A 23,056-nucleotide genomic window follows, 5' to 3' on the forward strand; every position below is an offset into this window, starting at 1 on the left:
TCAGAAAACCATAGCAAAAAGGACTTACTAAACGTTAACTAAACACTTTAAATCACTAAATCCGTTGAATTCTTCATCCTCTGTGTTACTTTGGAATAATTCTGCCAAACCAGGCATAAGACTTAGCTGTGCTTCTTCTTCTGCTTTGCTGTCAGTTGCAAATCCTAATACACAACCTACAGTGCCCTCTAGCGGTTGTTGCTTTTTTTTGTAATTATTGCATTCCTGGTCAAGTTATGCCAAAATAAAATCGTAACTTATACCCCAAAAAATACGGTACAATTATCATGAAAAGAAAATATTTTTGACTCCAGGTTATGCGTGTGTTTATTTTTTGTGTTAAATCTGACTTTAACGTAGGAAGAAATGGGAAATTGTTCCCATCTGACACCTGCCCCCAGTGGTTTTTTGAGGAACTGGAGCTTTTTTTTTACTTCCGGTTTTTTGTCAAATTGATTTAGGTAGAAAGAGCTCAACTAAATGATAATGCTATAAAACTCATTTTGCAATAGATCCAAGAGTAAATACATTTTTTGCTTTAGATTTGTGGTGCCCCAATCCCGGCCAGTGTCCCACATGTTTTCCAACCATCCTGCCATTGAAGCACCTTATTGGCTAAACACTCCTGATCCAGGTAATCAACAGCAGGGAAAACTTGCAGGAGGCCTGGATTTTGTTACCCCTTCTTTAGATGATGTAATACTATTGTTTAATTGTTAATACTGTATATGTTCAGCATTTTCTTTATAGGTACATATTTTTTAATGTTTGCTACCTGCCTGAAACCGTCTCTATCATATTCGTAGCAGCACAATCATAATAACTGACCAAGTGTAAAACCAGCTACTAACTGTTCAAGTTAAAGGTTTCCAGTGGAGAAATCATTTGATCTTAATGAATGGTGTCTGTTAAAGTCTATTTTCAGACAAAATACAGAAACAATGTGGTGCCTAGGTCATGGTAAGAACAGAGACACAGGACAGGCTAAATGCTTTAAATTACAGCTCATTGATATGGAGAGACTCTCAGTATCAGGAATTTGCTGGACAGATATTAAATAAAACACATGCATGCATTGAGCCAAATGTGAACATGCCAAACAGGATCAAAATGTAGCAAAAAGGATCCTGAGAATAGGACGGATGGAGAAAATAGCTCAGTTCCATCTGTCAAACAAATGATTCGAACACTCAAGCATGCACATATTTACAGCAAGCATCATTTAATCTGAACTTGAGGGATATCTGTCTTTGTCCTTTAGTGACTGCTCTTTAGGGGTTGCTGCGATAGTTGCATAAAGTTTGCTTCGAGCTGAGCGAGCATGTTAAGCTTTATTAAGGCCCATGGGGGCTTTGGTGGCTCACACAGTCACAAGAATACACACACACTTATACGCACACTCTCAGGCACGAGGCTTGGGCGGCAGCTCGCAATAGCCCCAACCAACAGTGAGGAGTTTGTTGTCATAGCAACAGTAAAATGAGATGACTTTACTGTCAGCTGTAATGTTTCATGGCCCCCTTGCCGCTATGGCAACATAACAAGAAGGAGGAAGAGGAGATAGAGGGAAAGAGAGCATCAGAGGCATCTCCGCATTCCAGCGGACTCCAACCAGGAACAATGTCATGAAAATGTCCTCTTCCTCCTCAAGACGCTTGGAAACACATACCCTGCGACAAGCCTGTCAAAAACAGAGACAAACACTTTTCACAAAGAAGCACAAATGCACCTTGAAAAGCCTGTCAAATACCCTCTCCACCTCGCCCATCTCTCTGATGATCTGCTCACTATTTTCAGCTACTCCGTTATCGTCACTGAGGCAATTTGAATTCATTATGCTCAATGTCAATAGTGGTGCAACGCCGCTGTACCTCAGACAGGTACAGCTTGTTGAATGAGGGTGCATGTTGTCAGACGGGGAGAGAACTGAAACGTCAGAAGAGAAAAGAAAGATGAGATCAAAGACAATCGTCTTTTTTTTTTGTTTCTGCGCTGTGCAGACAGTCGGATGGAGCAGTGAGGTGACCGTAGGCTCACCAGCGATATGCCGAGCAACAGCTCAGCAGCTATACATCCCTTGTCTATATTTAGATCACTCCTTTCACTACAGCCTGTCAACACTGTTAAGCAGAGTTATCTGGCAGAAAAGTGAAAAAAGGGACTGACAGAGTAAGGGGGGAAAAAATGCGTTGTTTTACTGTGTTACCATGGGGACATGGCAGCCAGAGCTGTGGCGAATTGACAGTTGTCACGATGCGGCAGGTTGCCATGGGTGACAGCTGTCAGTCAATCATGCAGAGTGAGGGGACAGATCGGCCGATGATCACCTTAGATTAGAGAGTGATCGCGGCACACTGGAACCAGCCAGGACATATCTAGACTTAATCCCCATGTCCTAATGGCGTGGTGTATGCGTATATTCATTAATGTGTGTGTGTGAGAACATGTGTGGTGCCTATGTGTGTCTATCCCCAAATCTCAGAGCAAGTGGAGCAGATTACATTTGCTGTAGCTGCTACCAGGATCCCTCCCGTTGCTGTCTCCGTGTGAGGACAATCAAAGACCTGGTCATGGCTCCCCTGATTGTGAATTGATACGCCGGCTTGTTCCCCATTTATCTAATGTGTTCTGCCTTCAAGTGAGAGCATACTATTGCTTTTAAGTTACTAGGATTTAGCTCTGATTGGTGCACAGATGGATCTGCAACTTGTATTTTTATTTGTTTCATTTCTCGGCAAATTACCCCAATCCTTTATGGTCACAGATATCTTGCCATAAAACTACGTCCCATCGTCTGACACAGTTTCTAATGTTGTAAAATCCAATAGATTTTATTTTCGATGTACTTAATTATCACATTTACCCTAACAATTATGTTTTCCACTTCTGTGGAGCGGTCTTTGTAGTCCGCCAACTATTAGACCTTTAACAGTTATTATGTTATGACAGCAACCTCATGTAATGTCAATACCATGCTGCTACGCTGGTAATTAGGTGGTAGTTGTACGTGGCGAACTTTCCTCAACCGCTGAAGCACTAAATTTGCTTTACCGTTCAGAATTGGATCGAAAGTTCCAAGGAAACATGGAAATTTATATCCCCACTCCCTCAGATCTAACACCGCTTAATTGGGGATCTTCCTAGAGAGATCCTATTGGCATTCAGTGAGAAAATACTCTAAGAATTACCTTAGCAACATTTAGACTGTACATACTCTGTTTGCCAGGTTGGATACAATAAAGAAGTATTGTTTAATTTGCGATTATTTCACAGTATTGTACTCTAATGCTTCGTTTCCACTGTGTGGTATGGTCCGGTCCAGTCCGGTATTTTGACCGTTTCCATTATAAAACGCGCCCATTAAGCCGCACCAAACCTTTTGGTTCAACGTTGGTTGTATTATCATAGAAAAATGGAACGCACTGGTTGGGGTAGAGCTATTTTTTGTAAACCCGTTGATTGGCTGAAGGTTATTACGACATAAGAAAACACCCAAAAAGCGGCTGTATTTCTCTTCACCGCCTGCAATCTTCTCTCAAACAACATTGAATGGTTTGTGTATACGAAGTACCCAAAGCCAAGTGGAAAAAAATGGGCTGCTGGATGACCTCCATTGATTTTGTTGTTAACTCCACCCCGCATTCGCCATGATTGTCCAACTCTGAGTAGAAATGTTTACCTGAAATGACCAGACTGTACTATACCATACCACACACTTTAGTGGAAACAAGGCTCATGTGTACCAGAGATGCAACAATTCACATTTGCCAAGATTTGTTTGTGTATTACGATTTATGTTTTACAAACCAACAACAATAAAAAAATGTTGAAAAATATTTTGTTACATTAGTTAATATTCAAGTAACAATGATGAAAAACCTTTCATTTGGCGGTCCTAAGTCTAGTGTAATGTAAAAAAATAACTCTTTACACAAGTGTTTTGAGCCGGTCACAGTCCCTATTCACCCATGCACACACACATTTACACACTTATGGCGGCTCATTGCCTAACGTTGGCGCCAACTTATAGCCACCAAGAGCAAGGTGGGGTTCATTGTCAAGGGCACTTGTCAAGGGCACTTAACAGTCAGGGGCCACCCGCTCTACCTCTGAACCATGTTTCCTGCATACCAGTAAACAAGACAGATGCTACTATTTCCATTTCCACATGATCCATTTTAGTGGTCTAATATAAGGTTCGGTTTTAAACAGAATTGTGGCATCCCTAATGTGTATTATACTAATTATCAAACAGTTTGCTGAAACGTTTATGCGTGCATTTGACCTTTGACTTTTAACAAATGTTTAGGTTTTGTTAGAGTTTTACAAGCTAACCATGTTTCTTTTCTTTTCTTCTTCCCTACTTCCCCTTTTTTCTTCATTTTTATCCTCTTCCTCCCACTCGCTGCCTCATATCTATCTCCATCTTCAGGAGTGAGCCCTGGGCTGGATGGGACCCACCATGCCCCCCAGTAAGAAGGCTCAAAGCCCAAGTAGTGGAGCCAGTGCCTCGCAGGGCATGAGCCCTCCGTACCGACAGGGGGACGCTGCCACAGCAGCATCAGAGGCAGAGGGAGCTGACCTCTCCCTCTCTGTCTCTGCCTCCTTCTCCAAAGCTGAGGACGAGGAGCTGACCAGCCTCTCCTGGCTCCATGAAAGCACCGACCTCCTCAACAGCTTCAGCCACTCTGGGCTACGTAGCGTCTCCCCACTGCAGGATCCAGACGGCCAGCAAACCCGCTCGCCGTCCTCGTCTCCCTCCTTAGATGACCCTCTGCTCGGGGATGCACACTCACCATATGACTTGACGGGAGGGGCCAATCGAAAACCTCCGTACTCTTTCAGCTGTTTGATCTTCATGGCTATTGAGGATGCACCAAACAAGAGGCTGCCAGTGAAGGATATCTATGGCTGGATTCTGGAGCACTTCCCATACTTTGCAAACGCCCCCACAGGCTGGAAGAACTCAGTACGCCACAATTTGTCACTAAACAAATGCTTCAAAAAAGTGGATAAAGACCGCAGCCAGGTAAGGAAGAAGTCTTGAGTTCAAACTGTCTCTTACCTTTATTTGACATGAGGCCTTAAACAGGGACATGAATACGTACTAAATGACTGTCTGTCTGGGTCAACGTACACCTCTTTTCCGGAGTCCTTTTTAAAACTTTGGAGTGGATTTTCACTCTATAGTTGATCTGTTATTGTCTTTATTTAACAAACACTGACATATGTCTTCTTGTACTTTTCAAATAGTAGTCCAGACTATTTTCCAGCCTCCATGTCAGAGTGAAGCACTGAAAAATGCATTTCCAATAGTCCTGCTGCGTCCTTGATCGTTTGCTCCACTGTTTTATCTCACACTTCTCTTGATAATTAAGAGAAGGGCTTGTTTTAAACTTCTGCTCTTATCTCTCAGTATTTGGTCCTCGCCAACATCCTTGACATCTGTTCTCCAGTAATCTCGATTCAGTGTCTTGTTAGCACCTTTACTTTGGAGAGGCTTATCAGCTGCTCCCATATATGAACACCCTTCTAGTTGGCTCGGTAACTCGTCACAAAAGTTGTAAAAGATTTTTTTTTCAAAGCCTTTCCAGTGTTTTTTTAAATATGGTTATGCCGTGTTTAGCTAAAATAAAAAATGTTGTTTTCTAGGACATAGTGTCTGTGTAGCGGAAGAACTTTATCAGAAATTTGGCTCTGAGTTGTGGGCGAAACTGTTGGTGTGGAGTAACTTCCCATCATCCCTTTGTTTACACTCTCTCCAGCTAGCTTACAGCCCCTTGCACATTAGCTGTGCAACAAAAACGGCGAGCAATATCATAGCCATCCAGTCGTACAGTTTTGATCCAGATGTCTAAAAAAAACGTACGTGGATCTAGTCGTCTACGAGCGGATGCATCAGAATGGAGCACTTGTAGCGCCTATCGAACAACTACAAACTTTTTAACATTTTTTCATCTGCTCCTGATTCACGATTTGAATAAAGAAATACTCAGAAACAAAGTTTTTAATTTGCTTTTTCTTTACATATGGGTCCTCCAACATGAGAAAAATGCTACAAGAACATGTTAAAATGCATAAAACACTGTTTTCGTTACCAGCAGAAATAGTTTGGCACAGCATTCAACTGAGAATAGTTTTAAAGGTTTGGTTTTTAATGGAAAAATCTCTATCAAGAAGGTTTTATAGCTACTATAAATTACAAGTTCAGGTTTATAAATATGTTTGAAACTGACTATGACCAATGTGTATGCCAACTAATCGTGGTAAAATGTCAACTTGTCAATGGAAAATAAGTTAGTTTTTCTCTCTGTTGTATCTGGTTAGAATTTTTTTCAATGCCAGACAGTTATCAGCCGTTTACAGGCATATCCAACGTGAAGTCAAACATATTCTGTATTTTGTCTACAGCTGTACCAGTTTCGACCTTATCAATAGTTGATGATCTCTTCTTTCATAGTTCTTTTTTGCTCCGACGTTCTGTACCTCCCTGGTGGGAAGAGCATTTCGCTTCTGATTTAAGTCTTATACGGCCTTTTATACTGGCTTTCCCATCCAGATTTTGCTCAGGGTAAACGGGAATGAATCCCTCACTCAATTAGTGCCAAATTAATACTGGAGGATTTAATAACACAGATGCCAGCAGACTTTAGATTTTCCCTTGCCTGAGGGGTTGTTGGGGGTGGGGAACAAACAGTGAGGATCAATGCTAGCTCTGCATGTTAGGCTGATTGAGATTATGCAGGGTTATATGGATGCTCTCTATACACTTTCCTTGACCAAAATGGAAAGCTGAACTCTGGTGTGCGTGTGCACACACATGCGCATGTGCATGGAAGAGCGAAATAGATGGGCTCTCACGCTAGACTGTCATCTGGCCCTTGACTATAACAGGGCAGAGTCTCTCCTGTATACATATCTCCATAGTAACAAGGTTGCAGTTGACATGAAAATATGTTGTTGCTGTGGCAACGGAAAAACTGATTTGGCTTTACTGACTTAGGTGTGTGTGTCCGTGCGTGCGTCAGGATCAGATGGGCACAGAGGTGTTGAGTGGAGGAGAAACAGTGCGTGTTCCTGTTTTGTGTTGTAAGCACATTTTGTTGTGTGTATGTGGAGCAACTTGTGTAGAGGTGATTTTGGCAAGGACAGCTTGTCTTCTTGTTGCACACAGTTTCAGACTACATGCTCATTAACCCCTTAAACATGCCCCCCCCCCTTTTTTGTTTGCATGCTTGCACTCACACACTGGGCCCTTTTTAATGTGCAAACAAACAAGTGCGCCAAAAACATGCACACTCACTAACATGCATGAGTGCATTAAAAGGACTCGCACACATGCAATCGCCGTGTCGAAGTGGAAACGAGGGCACATCTCTGCAGACTCTTACTCTACCTGCCAAGAGCTGAGCTTTATCTGAAGCTGCAATTACAAAATCACTGTAATTTCACTTAGGCTCTGCCATTCAACGCCGAGACAACCTGAATGCAAATCCGAAATTCTCTCTGTTCTGACACCTGTTTATGTCTTTCAAATTGAGCATGCAATTACATGATGTAAGATGTGTTTCTTTATGCTGAGTTATATTTTACTCGCTGCTCGTAATGGAGCAGAAGACTCGCGGGAGAATGCCTAAATGGGAGGTCAAGTTGCATCCACCTGGGATCGTTAGAGGAACACAAACAGACACACAGAAATTAGATTTTCCATCAATTTTACAGAGGTAGAGATTAAAATGACGGTGGCCTATTTGTTCCAGTGGCTGTATTTCTGGGTCATATCCAGGCAGACGATAAGATGGGGGGCTATTTCAGAGTAAGCTCCCTGTGTGTTTGTTAGCTTTTGCTTGTGGGAGCTCAAAGTTGCGAGGAAGAGCGTGAGAGAGTGTGAGTCCCATGGTTGCCATGGCTCTGTTTACAAACAGGATTCTTCCCTGCATTGAATGACATGCCTTAATGACAAGTGTTGTTGCCCTCAGACTTCTGGATCAGTGCTGGAGATCAATGCAAGAACTACACAACACACACACACACACATACGCAGTCAGTGATATATCTCTCAAAGCCTCTTATGAAATCACAGCAGAGAGAACAGGCAGTTTGGTAATCTGAGACTCGCTGTGAAGTCTCTCGCTGTTGCACTTAAGTGTGTCATCACTAAGTTAACCTCACCCTGTTCAGATGAGAGCCATCCTCCATTCTTTCTACGATTTCACACTCAGTGCCTTTAAAGCTATAGCATTTCTGTTCTGAAAGGTCATCCTTACATGTTTTTCTGCTTAACAGCAACATTTTACATTGAAGAAACTTGTCTATTTTGAAAATGAAATTATAATTATGCAGTTTTATAGTAAAGGTTTTCTTATCAACCTGGGAGGATGCCTTGGATTGGTTGTTGGGTGAAAGGTCAGACAAGAAACACAATGATAATAGTGATAAAAATTACCCTTAAGAAGGTTCTTGGGTCTAATGAGTCCCAACCATTGACTGACCAATTGAACACTGTAAGAATAAAAGTTAGGTTGTTTTGTCCAAATTCCCTCACTACTCGGTGCACCATAAAGTGCGTACGCCGTTTTGTAGTGCTGTCCGAATCTACAATTCCAATATTGAGTGCCCTAGAAATTTTCCAGAAGTCTGCAAAAGTCAATGTGCATCAAGGCTTACAGGATTTGTGAATACAGAACCCAGTGCTTTGCGTTTGAACAAGTTTGGGGGTAAAAAGGTATTTTAAATGTCTTTTTTTTTTTATAAACCATCCAAGTTTTCATCATCAGAACATAGTGAATTTATAGACTTTGTAAACTGCTCGTATTTATTAGGTTTTCCTTTTTTTGATGTTTAAAAAAAAGCTTCGAAAATCCAGGGAACTAGATGGTCTTTATAGTTTTTTGGGAGTTAGGGAGTGAGGAGGGAATTCGGACATAGCAAGAGAGATGGTGTCCCTTGGCTGAGAAAAAGCCCCTTATCATGATACTTCCACCTCTGTGAACTACAGTTGGATTGAGAGGTTAATATTTAGTCACTCACCAGAGCAATGAACGTAAATCAGCTGATTCTGATGTGGAAAAAAAGTCGCTTTAGTGTAGCTTTTCTGCAAATCAGAATGAGCTGCAGAAGCACTTCACTACTGTAAAAAGAAAACTGTTGCATATCAGCGTCAGGCGGCTTTTCTTCACTTCAGAATCAGCAGGAGTTGTGTTAATTGCAGTCACAGAGTTACAATAGTCAAAAGAACGTGTGGAGCTAAAAGGAGTTAAAGGGTTAAAATACAGGGCTTCATTCATTTAGACAATTATTACAGTTTTGAAGCAGTCCATCCAGAAAGTATCGAGTCAGAAGAACCGGTCTGCAATGATAGAACTTTGTGAATCTCTGCATAGCGGAGAGGATTTTTGTTTCTCTTCCATCTTCTACATGAACCGTCCTGAACTTTAGCATCCAACACACTCATAGAGTTTTAGATGTTTATTTCCATTTTGCTCACTTCTGTGACCATTGACAATTCTGTGCTTTTTGCCAGAACACCCTAAAGAAACTGGCTACGATCTAGAATTGTCTTTGTCACCACAGAATAAACTGCTTGGAAGTGAGGCAACCAGATTGATCGGTGGCAATGATTGCTTCTCCAAGATCACTGCTGATGTCTTTCACTCTTGGCATGGTGTTAACGCCAGTGAACGACCAAAACGTTATCTTTCCCAGAGGAGCCCAGACTCACTGAGGATCACTTGATTGTCAGAACCTGGCTTCTACTTAAACACCAAACCCACAGCACCCGTACAGGTCAACCTCCCATAGAAGTGCATGTGACTAAGGCTTTAGGTCCTCTCATTGTCAGTGTGAGGTGTAGCAAGCCTCATTTTTATATATGGCTATCAGAGAAAGAAAATTGCAAATAGTGTCACTCGCATGTGATGCTTGGAAAGTTTCATTAAACAACTGATGCCCCAGTGACGAGCCTAATGGGAACCCACACGTTACATTGATGAAGTTAATTGCTGCAGAAAACGACAAATGTTTTGGGATTCGCTAACAAACTGAGCTTTCTGTCTTTGATGAAGGAAAATGGTATCACCGCTTTTCAAATCAGCTGATGTTCAGTTTTCACGCCAGATGGGGTCTTTTTGTGAGATCATCTGTACAATTGAGACATTTTCATCGTTTGGAAAAGTCTTCAGAGCAGCAGAACGGTTGGTAAATTGTTGGTTTGGTCTGTATTTATGTTTGAGCTAACGTGATTGCAATCAGCTATGCAAAGCGGTGAAAGACAACTGCCTCAATCTGAATTATGATGCAAACTTTGGGGGGAAAATTAGTTTTTTTGTTTTTTCAGAAAATATGCAACTGTTCTTATTTATTCTTTTTGATTATCCCCTCTTGCTGCTTGAAGACTCCTTCAGTTCATATGTAGCTTGAATATCTGCGTCCTCTGCTGTTTATCTGCCTCTGGCCTCAGAATGTTTCCCCTAAAAAGCTTTCAGACCAGGTTTTGATCCATGCTCTTTCAGAGCTGCAGAACATTTTAATCCTCTTGTTTATGTTTAGTAATGACAGATCTTAGAAACTGGCTTTGGCAAAGCTTTAATCTTTTGGTCCATTGTGTGGGTCATATACTTATTTGCCCTTATTTATAAATTGTAAACATAAATTTGAACTATAAAAAAAATAGTTTCAACCTCATCTGTTGTTCCCCTTTCCTTATTGAAAAACAGCAGGGGATTTAGGGAAAAGATTATTCACGACCTTTGAACTTAAGTTGTGACCTCAAAAGAACAAATTTCGTGGCTTTGAAGAGGACATCAATGTCCAGAACTCCTCAACCGGTACTAGAAGTCCCTTCATATCACATAAAAAAACTCTGTTTTAACAGGCGACCCTAACAGTTATAGTTTTCCCATTTTTAAGCTTCAATAAAAGTGTTTCTACAATTCTGAACACTTTTGGATTAGGGTTAGGGTAAGTTGTTTAATTTCCAACTTCAGTTGATGATGTCGGCCACCATCTTGTCTGCAGCCAGTGTCCCTATCATTTTGACAGTTGAATGTGTTGCCCAACACGTGTGTTGAACTCTGGTAACATTTAGTTTATCAGAGGAGTTAGGAAGACTTTCATGCCGTCCCGCAATTTATTTTCAAAGTTTTGCATTTTTTAGTACTCCAAGATGCACTCAGATGTCAAAAAGCCGCCGTGCTGAGCAAAAGGCCTGAATTAGAACAAATCCAGGACTCAGTTGTGTTGGTTTGCGCCGATGTTGAATGTTTGAATTAAACTTTACCTTCAAAATCTCGCTATTTTTCAATATTTTTCCATTTTTCCTTTTACTCATTGATAAGCAAAGGTAGTTTTGCTAATTAACCCTGTCTGTAATGTAAGAATGATGACCTGCTCTGACCAGCTTTAGCAGGTTTGGCTCTTCCATAACCCTAAACAAGATGAAGCAAAATCATTTCTAAAGCTCTCAGTCCCATAATGCATTTCTTTCAAACTTTTCACTTTAAAAATCTGTGATATATTCAATATCTGCAGTACTTCCTCTTTTTCGAAGTATCTGAAAACGGTTTTGAACCATTTTGGGTGTCTTCAGAATGAACACATTTGATTTCCCCCAATAATCCAGAACAAAACGTCAGTCTGAATACATCCAAGCAGACCCTGGTCTGAGAGCAGGAACCACTCTCAGACCCATCTTTCGAGATGGTCTTGGTTCGTTTCCAGTCGGGCTGACCTCAAGAACGCTCAGAGTGGAACAAATCAACCAAAACGGCCACAGTAGCTGGACATTAAGGGATGTACACAGAGAGCTGTGAACCAATGATGCAGTTAGAATGTAGTCAATGAGTGCAGACTCATTAAAACATGATACACATTGCTTCTCTGCTTCTCACACTGAATGTCATAAACACTTATCAGCTTAACTTCATAGCAACCACCTTGCTGCATGACTCCACCGTACCAAAAGAGAGTATTGTCATCGAAATATAAAGTTTGAATAAGTGAACTATCCCAACAAGGACTGCAAGGCTTAGGACTTCCATTATTCTTTCTCTTGTTGATTTGCCCCACCCTCGTTATTCCTGGCCAATGAGAGAAGAGATCTTTAGTCACATGGTTTTGTTTACAAGCTGAATGTAGACTAAATGCAAGGTTCAGGACTGAATCCGGACCAAATTAAGCGGACTCAGTCCAGACCAACGGATTCTTCGAGTCTGAATACACACCAAGTTAGGCCAATGCTGAAATCTGAACAAGCCGTATTTTTATGGTGGACTTTATTTGGAGATAGAAAATAAACATGTTTTTAAGTTAGTATTTGTCTGAGAATTCTGCGACACAGAAGAAAGTAGGAAAGCTCATCTGCTAAAGGAGGACATTGTTCTTTTTGTTGTTTTCATTCTGGATGTTGGCTGTAAGAACCAAACACTGTTTCCTACCCGAAGGAGGACTGTTACCACTTTGGGAAATGAGCTTTTGTGTTTTTCTTACAAAAGCTGGATTTGTACCTTTGTTTGTGTGGCCTGTGCTGAAAGGGTATAGCAGCTGGTTAGCTTAGCAGAACATAAGGACTGGAAAAGGGTAAATCCAACGCAGAACACATGGTGGATGTCAAATTTGGAGACAGGGCTTGTGTTTAAATTCAAACATTGACAGTTGAAAGTGTAAACTTTTCCCTCAAGCCTGACTTAAAAGTTTAAAAGTGAAGCTTTTTGGTAAATCTCTGCAGGTCAAAAAGATAGTTAAACATTTGTAGGATGTTCTTGCAAAGTACGAGTCATATTTTAAAATGGATTTGGGTGAATGTTTGAAAAAAAAAAAAGCTTGTTTATTGCTTTTATTAGTGTGACTAATGAGACTTTACTCTAATAACAACAGAAATACTGTAGTCGTAATACTGAAATACTGTAATCTTTAACTTCTTGTTCGTTCAATAGTTTACCTTAAATTAAAAAAAGCATTTTTATAGCATGTTAAGTGAGTTAAGTGACAGATGAAAGTGCTCGCATTGGGATAATGGTGCAGTCAGGTATGCAGTAGTGTGGTGTTACCAGCGGGGTCGGTGGCAGCAGGACCTCTGTTATATCTCCTGTTTCCAACACAGACCAGCCCCCACAGCTTATATAACACAGGAAACAGATGTTAGCAACTCACAATCATCACTCGTGCGCTCTACGGCTCTCTGCCCTTAACCATCCCTTGTTTGTGTCCTTTTGCTCTCAGAAAGGGTTTAACTTCACTTTGCGTACGTTCTTGTCCTGTTGTTTTTGTTTATTCACACTCAAAATGAAAGGAAATGTGTTTTTGCAATCTTCATCTAAAACTACGGTAACATGTTCACATGAAGGTGATTAAAAGTCATGGTTGTTGGCATGGAAACAGTGACAAAAAAAAGACCTTTTTGTCTCTTTAGGCTGTTGCTGCTGCTCCATAACCCTTAAAAGAGTGTTGGACTACAGTGGCCTGGATTTTGATCCAATCTGGAAACATGTTCCCCACTTTTTCTTTTTTAAACGTCTAATATGACTTTACCCATTTGCAGAAGTAAAAACTTTATTAATATGAACATTTTACAAATAATTTTTATGAATCCACTGTGTTCTGACGATGAAACATTGGATAATTCATAATAAATAAATACACATAGTTTCATTCAAATGGCAAACTATTCAAATGCAATGCATTGTGGTCTATATTTGTTAATCTAGTGAACATTGTTGCACACAGTTTTTTTTTTTTTGCTAAAACTTCTGGGAAATTTTCAGAACATTGGATTTTGGAATTGTAAATTTGGACAGCCCGATATAATGGCGATTGGCGAACGGCCTATATGTTGCACTAACCAGGAAGTAGTGAGTGAATTTGGAAACACAATTGGTGATTTTGTAGACCCTTGTAAATGTTAAGAGCTCAATATCTTTTTCAGACACATAAGTTTTTGAATAGATAAAGAAAAAGAAAAAAGATGAAAGCATTATAATTTTAGAAAATATAAGGAATATTTCCCAAAAATAAAATGTGTTTTTTTCCTTCTGTAGTTTACTTCATTTGACAGATGTTAGGACTTCTCCGAAGTGTCTTTAAAAGACGCCTTTGGTTTGCTTGCAAGTGAACCATGCTGTGTTGCAGCAACAGTTTGAATGTATGCAGATTAGAGATGAAGATGAATGAGATGAATCATAACTCTTTCCATTTAAATTAACTCCACGTCCATATAAGGAAGCGTGTGTAGATGTTTTTCAGAAGAACCCCTTCTCTTCTTCCTGCCTTGTTTCTCTTTTGATTCAAAGCTCCCTTCAGGCAATACCTCCCCCCAGTGAGCAGTTGTGGTAACTGCGTAACATTCCTCTGCATTTTTTGCCCATGATTCATTAGGTCTTGCTGTTTCTTGCATCTTTTATTAGACTATTTCATTTAATTACAATTCAAAAGCCACAAATGCTTTATATTCTGCACTTGAAGGTAAATATTCTTTTGACGTTTGTGGTTACCAAATAGATGCTTATGTATCTGCCTTGGTTAAAAAAAAGAAAAGAAAATGGAAAAATGTGTGTATGAGGACAGTCTAAATGAATTGTTAATAGATTCTTTCAGAGGATAATGCTGCTTTAGCCTGCAGAGTGATGTGTAATGCTGTGCCCTGCCAGCTTTTGTTTCATACTTTATGAGGGCTTCCTCATAGAGGGGCTCACCTGGATTATTTGCTATGTAATCCCCCTCTTCTTTCACAGATATGAAGGCAAGGGTCAAAAAGTTTTAACTTGCTTGAGGTTGTCTATTTTTTTTTTTTTTTAAGAAAAGCAAATTTCTCAATGAAGATTTTCAGAATGCTCAACTTTGCTGAGAAATAAAGGAGAAGTCGGCTTCCCCTTTCTTGCTCCCTTGCTTAGATGATGCCTGTTACCAAGGCGACTGCTATAACCCAGGTTACAGACCCTTCCTGTGAGAGGCACCATCCGATTGGCCTATCTACTGGGGGAGATGAAGGTGGGGGGGGTCTGGGGTTTCAGCTTTTTGATTGGCTGTTTGGTTGGCAGAGGCAAAGGCCCCAGCAGACAGACATTCAAGAAGGAGCATTGATTTAATCAGCTGGCAAGCAGACTGCTGGCAGACTTGAGGTGCGAGTGGAAATTTGGACCCAGTGGGGGTCACCTCTGTGGGAGTGAGTGCGTCTCCCGCCTTATCTTTCGGCTTCTCCCTTAAGGGGGTCGCCACAGCGAATCGTCCGCCTGTCTGGGATTGATTTGGCTTTGGCTTTTTTACGTGGGATGCCCTCCCCGACGCTAGTCTCTACATGTCCCTGGACTTGGGACTTCCACAGCATTGTGCCCCCTACAGTGTATGTGTGTGCAATATCATGCTCTCCAGGAGAGGCGTCTCTGGCAGTAATAGAAGCACTCCCAGGAACAGGGCACACTGGGTAATATCGCACTCTGCAGGGAACCCGCTAAGCTCACTTCACCCACACATACATACACACTGCACAACACGGCACATATGGACCGTGTTCAACATGGCTGACACACTAATGCAAAGATCCAGACTTGAGGGTGGGCTCATATCAACAGCCTGCACACAAACCGCTGACATTTTGTCATTTTTAAAGATTGTAGGATGTACAGAAAGCCAAAATGTAATTATGTTTACTGAATATAATTAACAGCTTAGTGTGGGGTCAAACCAGGATGAGCTTCAAGAGAAATAAAAGGGAAAATTTGAACATTTATTAAACAAATTTCATTTTTGTCTATTCCTTTGGGGAGGCAGCAATGAACGGCAGCCAAAAAATTAAAACCTAAAAAATAAATAAAACTCAAAATTCAATTCAAATTCAAGATAAATATTGTAAATTTGAAAAGATATTCATAGAAAATTGGACAAAAATGTATATTTCTTATAAAGAAAATTACTAAAAACTTGAATAAAAACTATAAACCTAAAACTGTTACAAAAGCGAAAAAATTCTCCCCCTTTTTCCTGTTTTGCTTTCAGTCTTTAATAAATTTATTTCATTTTAGGATGACCCTAATTTTTCCTAGGGGTGGGGCTTTGAGCCCATTGGCTACTGGGACGTGATTGACATTAGAGATCTTAATGATGCACAGTAGGGCGGTAAATCGATAATATTGATAAATTTATATTTGTTGTTAGAGAAGATTTCTTTTGGGGGAAAATCTGGATTTTATTTTCCCAGCATTCTGGGCTTCTAAAAAAACAACAACAGCAACAATGTTACTAAAACAGCATCACTTCACTTCAGAATTGGTTCGGTTTTGAGACTTCAGATATGGAGCAACAATCCGTATACGCTGCAAAATCCGGTTTTACCAAAACTGGGAGTACGATGAATTTGACAACTGAAATTTCCAAAAGAGTTCTTAAAATAGAAAAGTCTTTGTTAAAAGTAATTCTTGTCAAAAAAAAAATAAAGGGTGGGAGAAAAAAATGGATAATAATCACAAATCGAATTTAGTGTGATTTAGGCCTGCACAGTATATCAGAAATGTATTGATATCGCGATATCAAGCTGTGTAAAACGCATATCGCAAAAGTGGGTGAAAATTGCGATTAATGCTAAATTTAAATGTGCTTAAACAATGTTATGGCAGCTTAAAGTATTCAATGAAAATCCATTTATGCATTTGTCCAATCAGATAGTCTCTTTTAACATCGTAGACCAATCAGATGGAGCCCCTTTATGTGAGATGCTCACATATGGAGACGAGGGTCATTTGGAGTATAATTTAAGTTATGTTGAATCTTATTTATTTAGCAGTGAAATGGAAAGTATATATTTAGATGTTTTGCTATTTGTCATGTATCGCAATTTACATATTGATAACTAATAAAGCAAATTGTGAGTTTCCCTCATATTGTGCAGCCCTAGGTGTGATTGTATGTTTGTGACCATATCGCCCAGACCTGTTATGATGTCGTTTCCACTCCAAATCAGCGTCAACCCTCCACTGATAATGCACTCCTAAAGTTTGGTCCAGATTTGACCCCTTTGTTCAGGCCATTAAATATGCAAATTAATTTAAAAAAATTGATTTGATCTTCTTGATCACATTTTTATTTCGCAAATCTGTTTTATAAATAAAACAAAAAATGTCTTTATCTTTTGGCTGTTCCCTTTATTCCCTTTTTCCATTTAACCCTCTCCTCCTCATCCTCACTCACACCTACACTACCTTTTTTTCCCCTTTTATCTTAAACCGTATTAAAATTTACCCTGCTGCTAGACTCTCTGAAATAGATGTTTTCAATTTGGAATGATTGGTTGACATATTTCGCCACAAAGATTTTTTTTTAAAACGCACTTTTATAGTTGATTAATTTTTGCTTCCTGATGTTTACAGTCTACATGTGCTTATAGAAGCAAATAATTTGCACTAGTGTCATCTTCCCAGCCCCAAGCATGTTCCTGTATCGTGTCGCTTATCTCTTCAAAAAGAGCTGAAGAGGAAAAATGTGTCTGTATTTTGTTTTTCCTTCCTCCCCCTGCCCCTGTCCTTTGGTTCTGGGTATGTAAACCCCCAGCTTTGCCACAGCCAGATGAAAGCGGGGAGAAGTTTGACAGAGCGTGTTCGTGGCGGCCTTTCACTGTAATCTATAGGCTGGTTTCAGTCTGGTTAGGGAGCCGACAGCTTCATTAGGTGAGGGTGAAGCGGCTTTGATCTAAAAATAGACACCATCATTGCCTCCGGAGTGGAAAAAAAAGTGTTCTTGTGTCTTAAGAAAAAGAAAAAAAACACTAAATTTTTCCCTTTTTTTCATAGATTGGAAAATAGTGAGCGTGGTGACATTGAGGATGTATTAATAACTTCCTTTGAGTGTCTATCTTGGGAATTTACAAATATTTGTTGGGCTTATATTTTTGTTTTTTAATGTTAATTGAAGGTTTTTCTACTTGTTTTTATCAGGACAGCATGCTGGCCTTTATTATAACATCTCTTTTTTCTTTTCTTCTCTCTTTGTGTCCTTCCAGAGCATAGGTAAAGGCTCGCTGTGGTCGATAGATCCAGAGTATAGGCACAACTTGATTCAGGCGCTGAAGAAGACCCCGTACCACCCCTACTCCACTGGGCTGGCTGCAGCTTCCAATTCCCCGCCCAGCCTTCCACAGGCATTTTACCACAGGTAGGACACATTTCTGCATTTTCTAAATCCTCCTCTGTTCAAATGCATCAAACATAGACTAGATTGAAGAGTGTTTTCAACTAATAAATGTGTCTGTGGACTCACCTGGATTTAAATCTAGTGGTGGAGGTACACTTTACCATTGTTTATGCATGTTAAAGTTTAACAAAGATTGTAAAGATTTCAAAATCTCAATGGCAAGGAGATGTTTTGTTCTGTTTTTCTTCATTTTATTCACATTTTTTGTTCGTTTTGAGTCCCTCGACAATGTTAAAGCCACTCCATGGATGTGCAGTCTGACCCATCTGACAACATGATGAAACGAATAGTATCAGTGGGCGCTTGCTGCTAGCATCAGGCAAATCACAGTGCCAATGAGTTAGGTTTATTTCATTTTATTTATTTTTTTAAATCTAAATCCATTCTGTAAGAAGAGCACACATGCAGAACATTTTGGTTTTTCTCTCAATTAGTATAAAAGAGGGGGGTCCTGGGGTTTCTGGTGCCTATCCCAGCCACGTTTGGGGGAAGCACTGGGGAATCACAAGGCCAGGACTCAAACCAGGACCTTCTCGCTGTGAGACGACAGCGCTGACCACTACACCACAGTCACAGATTATAGGACTTTCTAATCGAATAAAGAAAATAGGAAGTGCTTGAACTGTGTGCGTCGGTCTCTGTACTTCAGGCCTTTAGATCCGCCATATTCCCTGTTACGTTTCTTTGTGCCCCGTTTTCTGCTGATCAGCTGACTCAGATGTCTCCTCATCATGATTGACTGAACACGCCTGATCCAGGTAATCAGCAGCAAGAAAAACTGAGTTGTGCAGCTCTGCTTCAAGCCTGTCTACGGTAATGGTAGGACCACTAGATCTTTAGATTGTAAAATATAAATTAAAAAAATAGAATTTCTAATCTAAACGTGGACATTGATTAAGTCATTCTTCTTTTTCTTATTCATTTGAAGAACAATCTTTATTAAGTTTGATTAAAGCTCCAGTTTAAAGTTTCAAAAAGAGCACAAAATGTCAATAAGGGTTAAGCATACGATATATAGTATACTGCTACTATATAGAAAGAATATAAATTCTTCAGAACACACAAAAAGGGTGGAGATAAAAATTGCCTTTTCAAGAGTGAATTTGATGGTGTGAGTGAGAAGTTCTTTCCAGTACCTTTGACTCACATTTACCTTTACATTAACTTATGGGTCAGGACGACACCTTGTGAAGAAAGACAAACATTGACACAGAAAGACCCGGGTCATAAAACCTAGAAAGCAGACCGGCCTCATCGAGTATTCTGACCACTGCGGAGGATGCCATCCCTGGTTCCCATGGTTACAGGGATGGATCCAGGACATTGTTTCTGGCTCATACTTTTGTGAACTTTGAAAGATTACTCTTGTTCTGATCCGAAAAGCAATGAATACGTCTGTGTTCTGGAACTGGTCGATATCTTCGTTTTGTTTTTTTTCAATCAAACTTTACTTATAAAGCACTTTTCATACAAAAAAAAGCAAGGTGCTTTACAGACTTAAAACAGTTAAAAATGAAATTAGAAACTACAGAGAATTTCCTAAACCCCCAACATAATAAAACAGATGAGACCGAAACCAAAGCCGAGGTGCAACCCAGCTTGATGTTGATTTGAGGAAATCATATTCTGTGGATTTGTCCACGCCAGCGACTGACCCACTCATGATCATTCAGGACATCGGCAAGGGACACCCCCCAATCAAAGCAAGGAAAACTGAATTCCAAACCAAATTAAAAAGAGTAAAATACTAAAACCTGTGATTAATGATAAATTAAATTAATAAATAAACACACCTTAATGGACGAATAGAAATCAAAAGTAGATATTAGAAGTCACAAAAAACAATTGAGAATGAATATAATATTTTTTTAAAAGTATAAAAAGATACAAAATATTTCATATTCATACTTATTCTAAATTTAAAATAAAAGCTAGATTAAAATGTCTGTCTTTAGCGTTTCTTTACTGACATGAATGGTCTTTGTGGAAGCTCCGTTATTGCTCGACCTTTTTGTTGCAGCGGTAATGTTAGGTTGGGGGGGTGAGGGGTTGTAAGCTAGCGGGAGAGCGTGTAAACAGAGGCCTATCTGTTATGGGTGATGGGAAGGGGGTTGTTCAGTGCCAGGAGTCCTTCCAAAAACTCAGAGACAAATTTCGAATGAACTCCTGTTGTAGAAACAGACATGTTTTTTTTAAATGTATTTTTCTCTAAAAACATCGGCCGATTTTGCATAATTTGAGTTTATCAGTCCGATATTAAAATATTTTCCAATATTTATCCGACTGTTTTCAGAAACACTTTATGTTTTGAACTGAATACTTGTTCCTAATAGATTGGGAATATTATGTTTACAGTCATAGTCAATAATCGGCTGTTTTCAGGTAAATGTTATTTTTGATAGGGATACATTCTGTCAATGGGGAGCTTAGTTTACAGTTATGTCCAATATTCAATAAATGGTCTGAATGCTGACAGATATATTTATATGAAAGTTTGAAAGTGATGCTTCCAGTAAGATCCTTTGCTGAATGTTAAAAAGGTCAAGTACAATTGTAATAAGAAACAAAAAGGAAATCTAAACTTTGTGTTACTGTAGACACTTAAAGATCGTTTTGGGCAAACATCGGTTATCGGTATCGGCTGGAAAAACTTGTCCTTATAACTGGGATTAAAAAAGATCAAGTTCAAGATCTGAGTGCGACTTTAGGCAAGTTTTTACAGTTGTAAGGGTTTAATTTAAAATCTTTAATCTTCACTAAATAATATTGCATTGTTCTGCACCTGATCTCAGTTCTTAAAAGGAAGTTCTGTGTACTTCCTATACTAGTTTCTGCATTTTCATCTTTTTTTTGAAGCAGAAAGCTCAAAGGACAAACTATCCTTGCATGAAGTCCTTTTAGTATTTATCTGGTGTTAGTGGTAGGAATCAACCAATCAAAAGAAGACGTCAGTGCCAACGTCCAAATGTAACATAAAACCTACAGTGTACGCTCATCTCCGCTCTATCCTCTCCCCATCTGTCACTCTCTGCACCCACTCGCTGCAGGCGTTAGAGCTGACCTGCTCCATCTTACCTTAAATCTTTTCACACGCTGTTTTCATGCAACAGCACTCCAGTTCCTCCCCCTATCTTCTTCCCCCCTCAGGCATATCGCAGGTAGAGAGGTTTTTTTTTTTTTTGTTTTGTTTTGTTTCTTTTTCCCTCCCTCCACATGTTCGCCTCCTAACACTCCTCCTGTTTCGCTCCTCTTGTCTCTTCTTTTAATATCCCACACACCCTCCCGTTCATCCTCAGGCATACATTGCAACTAGCGGGGGCACCCTCCACTCCATCTTCTTTATTCATCCCTGCTGTGATTTATCCCCCTTCTCTTTCTCCTTTTCCATTCTCTCTCCATCACTTTATCATTCAATTAAATCCTCCTTTGTCTACATTCACTTTACTCTCCCACCTTTCGCTCGCTCCTCATCTCTCCACAGTACAACAGCCTCCACCTGCTTCCTCTCCACTCTTCCTGACCTCTCCTCCAACCTCCATCCTCCATCCCCCACCGTTTGCTAACAGTGTCTCAGTATCTGCCTCTTCCGTCCATCCCAGTGGAAGTGTCAGAGAGACGTTCTATTAGTTGCCCCCCACCTCACCCCCGACACTCACTGTCCGAACACCCCCCACCAGCATCAGCTCCAGCAGCCTTCCACTCCCCAGCTGATCCTGGCAGGTTGGCTCGCAGAGCCAGTGGAGTGTGTAAGACAGAATAATTGGTTCCCCATAAAATGTAAAAGTGTCATTTTGAACAATGAGGTATGGGGAAGTGGAACAAATTGGAGGCTGAGTTTGGAACATGGGGGGGGTCGGTGTAGAGGATGGTGGGGGGGTTCAGGCAGAGGGGAGGCTGTTCATTTGCAAGCGAGCGGAGCTTTATGTCCCCGGTGGCGGCGCACCTGCATGTGTTCTGATGCAGAAGTGGAAACCACAGGGCTGGGCGTGTGACCCACAATGGCGCCAACGTCACAGATCAGACATTCCTGGAAGCTTTGTCAATTCCTCAACACGGGAAGAGTCTAGGGGCCAAAGTGGGACCAGACGTTACCCCAAAGAGCCATTCGGGTCGATTTCTCACCCACCCCAGTAGGAGCCACAAATTCTTACCTCACAGTTTAGAAAAGACACCGATTTCTATTGATGTTATGGATTTAATGACTGGGTTAGAGCTGTTCATTTTAGCTTCTTGGAACCAGCAGGTACTTCCTGTTAGAAATGCCAGGGAGGAGGGGTCCCTCAGTCCAGTCCTCCTATGCCAGGCATGTCCAAAGTCCGGCCCGTGGGCCAAATGCAGGCTCCTGTCGTGAAATCAATAATGTCCAACACTTTCAGAAAACTGTCTGCATGATTTCTTGACTGTTACTGGCTAAATTCTGTCGTTTTGTTTTTCTTTAAATAGTTTTAATTAACTAGTTCATTTGCATTATATTTTTATTATAGGGGTTCAAAGAATGGAGGCTTTTGTATAGTCACATGACTTCCTTTCAAAATAAAATACCCTGTCTCACATGGGATCATCTCAATGCAGCAAATGTAGTAGTAGGTAGTGTAATGGCAGCAGTGATTAAAAAAAAGTTTATTTCATCATTTTTGGTGCATCGCTGCCAGAAATTCATAAATCTAACTTATTAAAATGAAATCAAAGCAAATTAAGTGACCCTTGCTGTATTTTTTCAAACCATAAGGCGAACTTAAAGACCCACCCCAATCATCTTTTGATCTATTTTCAAAGTGTTTCCCCAGTGGACTTTGAAATATGATAATGCCGTTTTTTGCCAAAGTTTAAAAAGTCTGTCATTTTCATGGACCTAGCTTAATTTCTGCAGAGCAGCAGTCGT

General features: G+C 40.2%; 1 protein-coding gene across 3 annotated transcripts in view; it reads left to right on the forward strand.

Moving 5' to 3' along the window:
• Positions 1–23,056, forward strand: part of LOC101159152 (forkhead box protein N3) — a 75,765-nt gene that overhangs the window by 38,023 nt on the left and 14,686 nt on the right. For all 3 annotated transcript variants that reach the window (XM_011491485.4, XM_020714699.3, XM_078943152.1), the window contains exons 2-3: positions 4,433–5,029; positions 17,984–18,135. In XM_011491485.4, the coding sequence (XP_011489787.1) occupies positions 4,451–5,029; positions 17,984–18,135 (731 nt within the window). In that variant the 5' untranslated portion in view covers positions 4,433–4,450. The remainder of the gene's footprint in view (positions 1–4,432; positions 5,030–17,983; positions 18,136–23,056) is intronic.

Source organism: Oryzias latipes, chromosome 24 (genome assembly GCF_053564925.1).
Source record: "Oryzias latipes strain Hd-rR chromosome 24, Olatipes_Hd-rR_3.1".
Lineage (NCBI taxonomy): Eukaryota > Metazoa > Chordata > Actinopteri > Beloniformes > Adrianichthyidae > Oryzias > Oryzias latipes.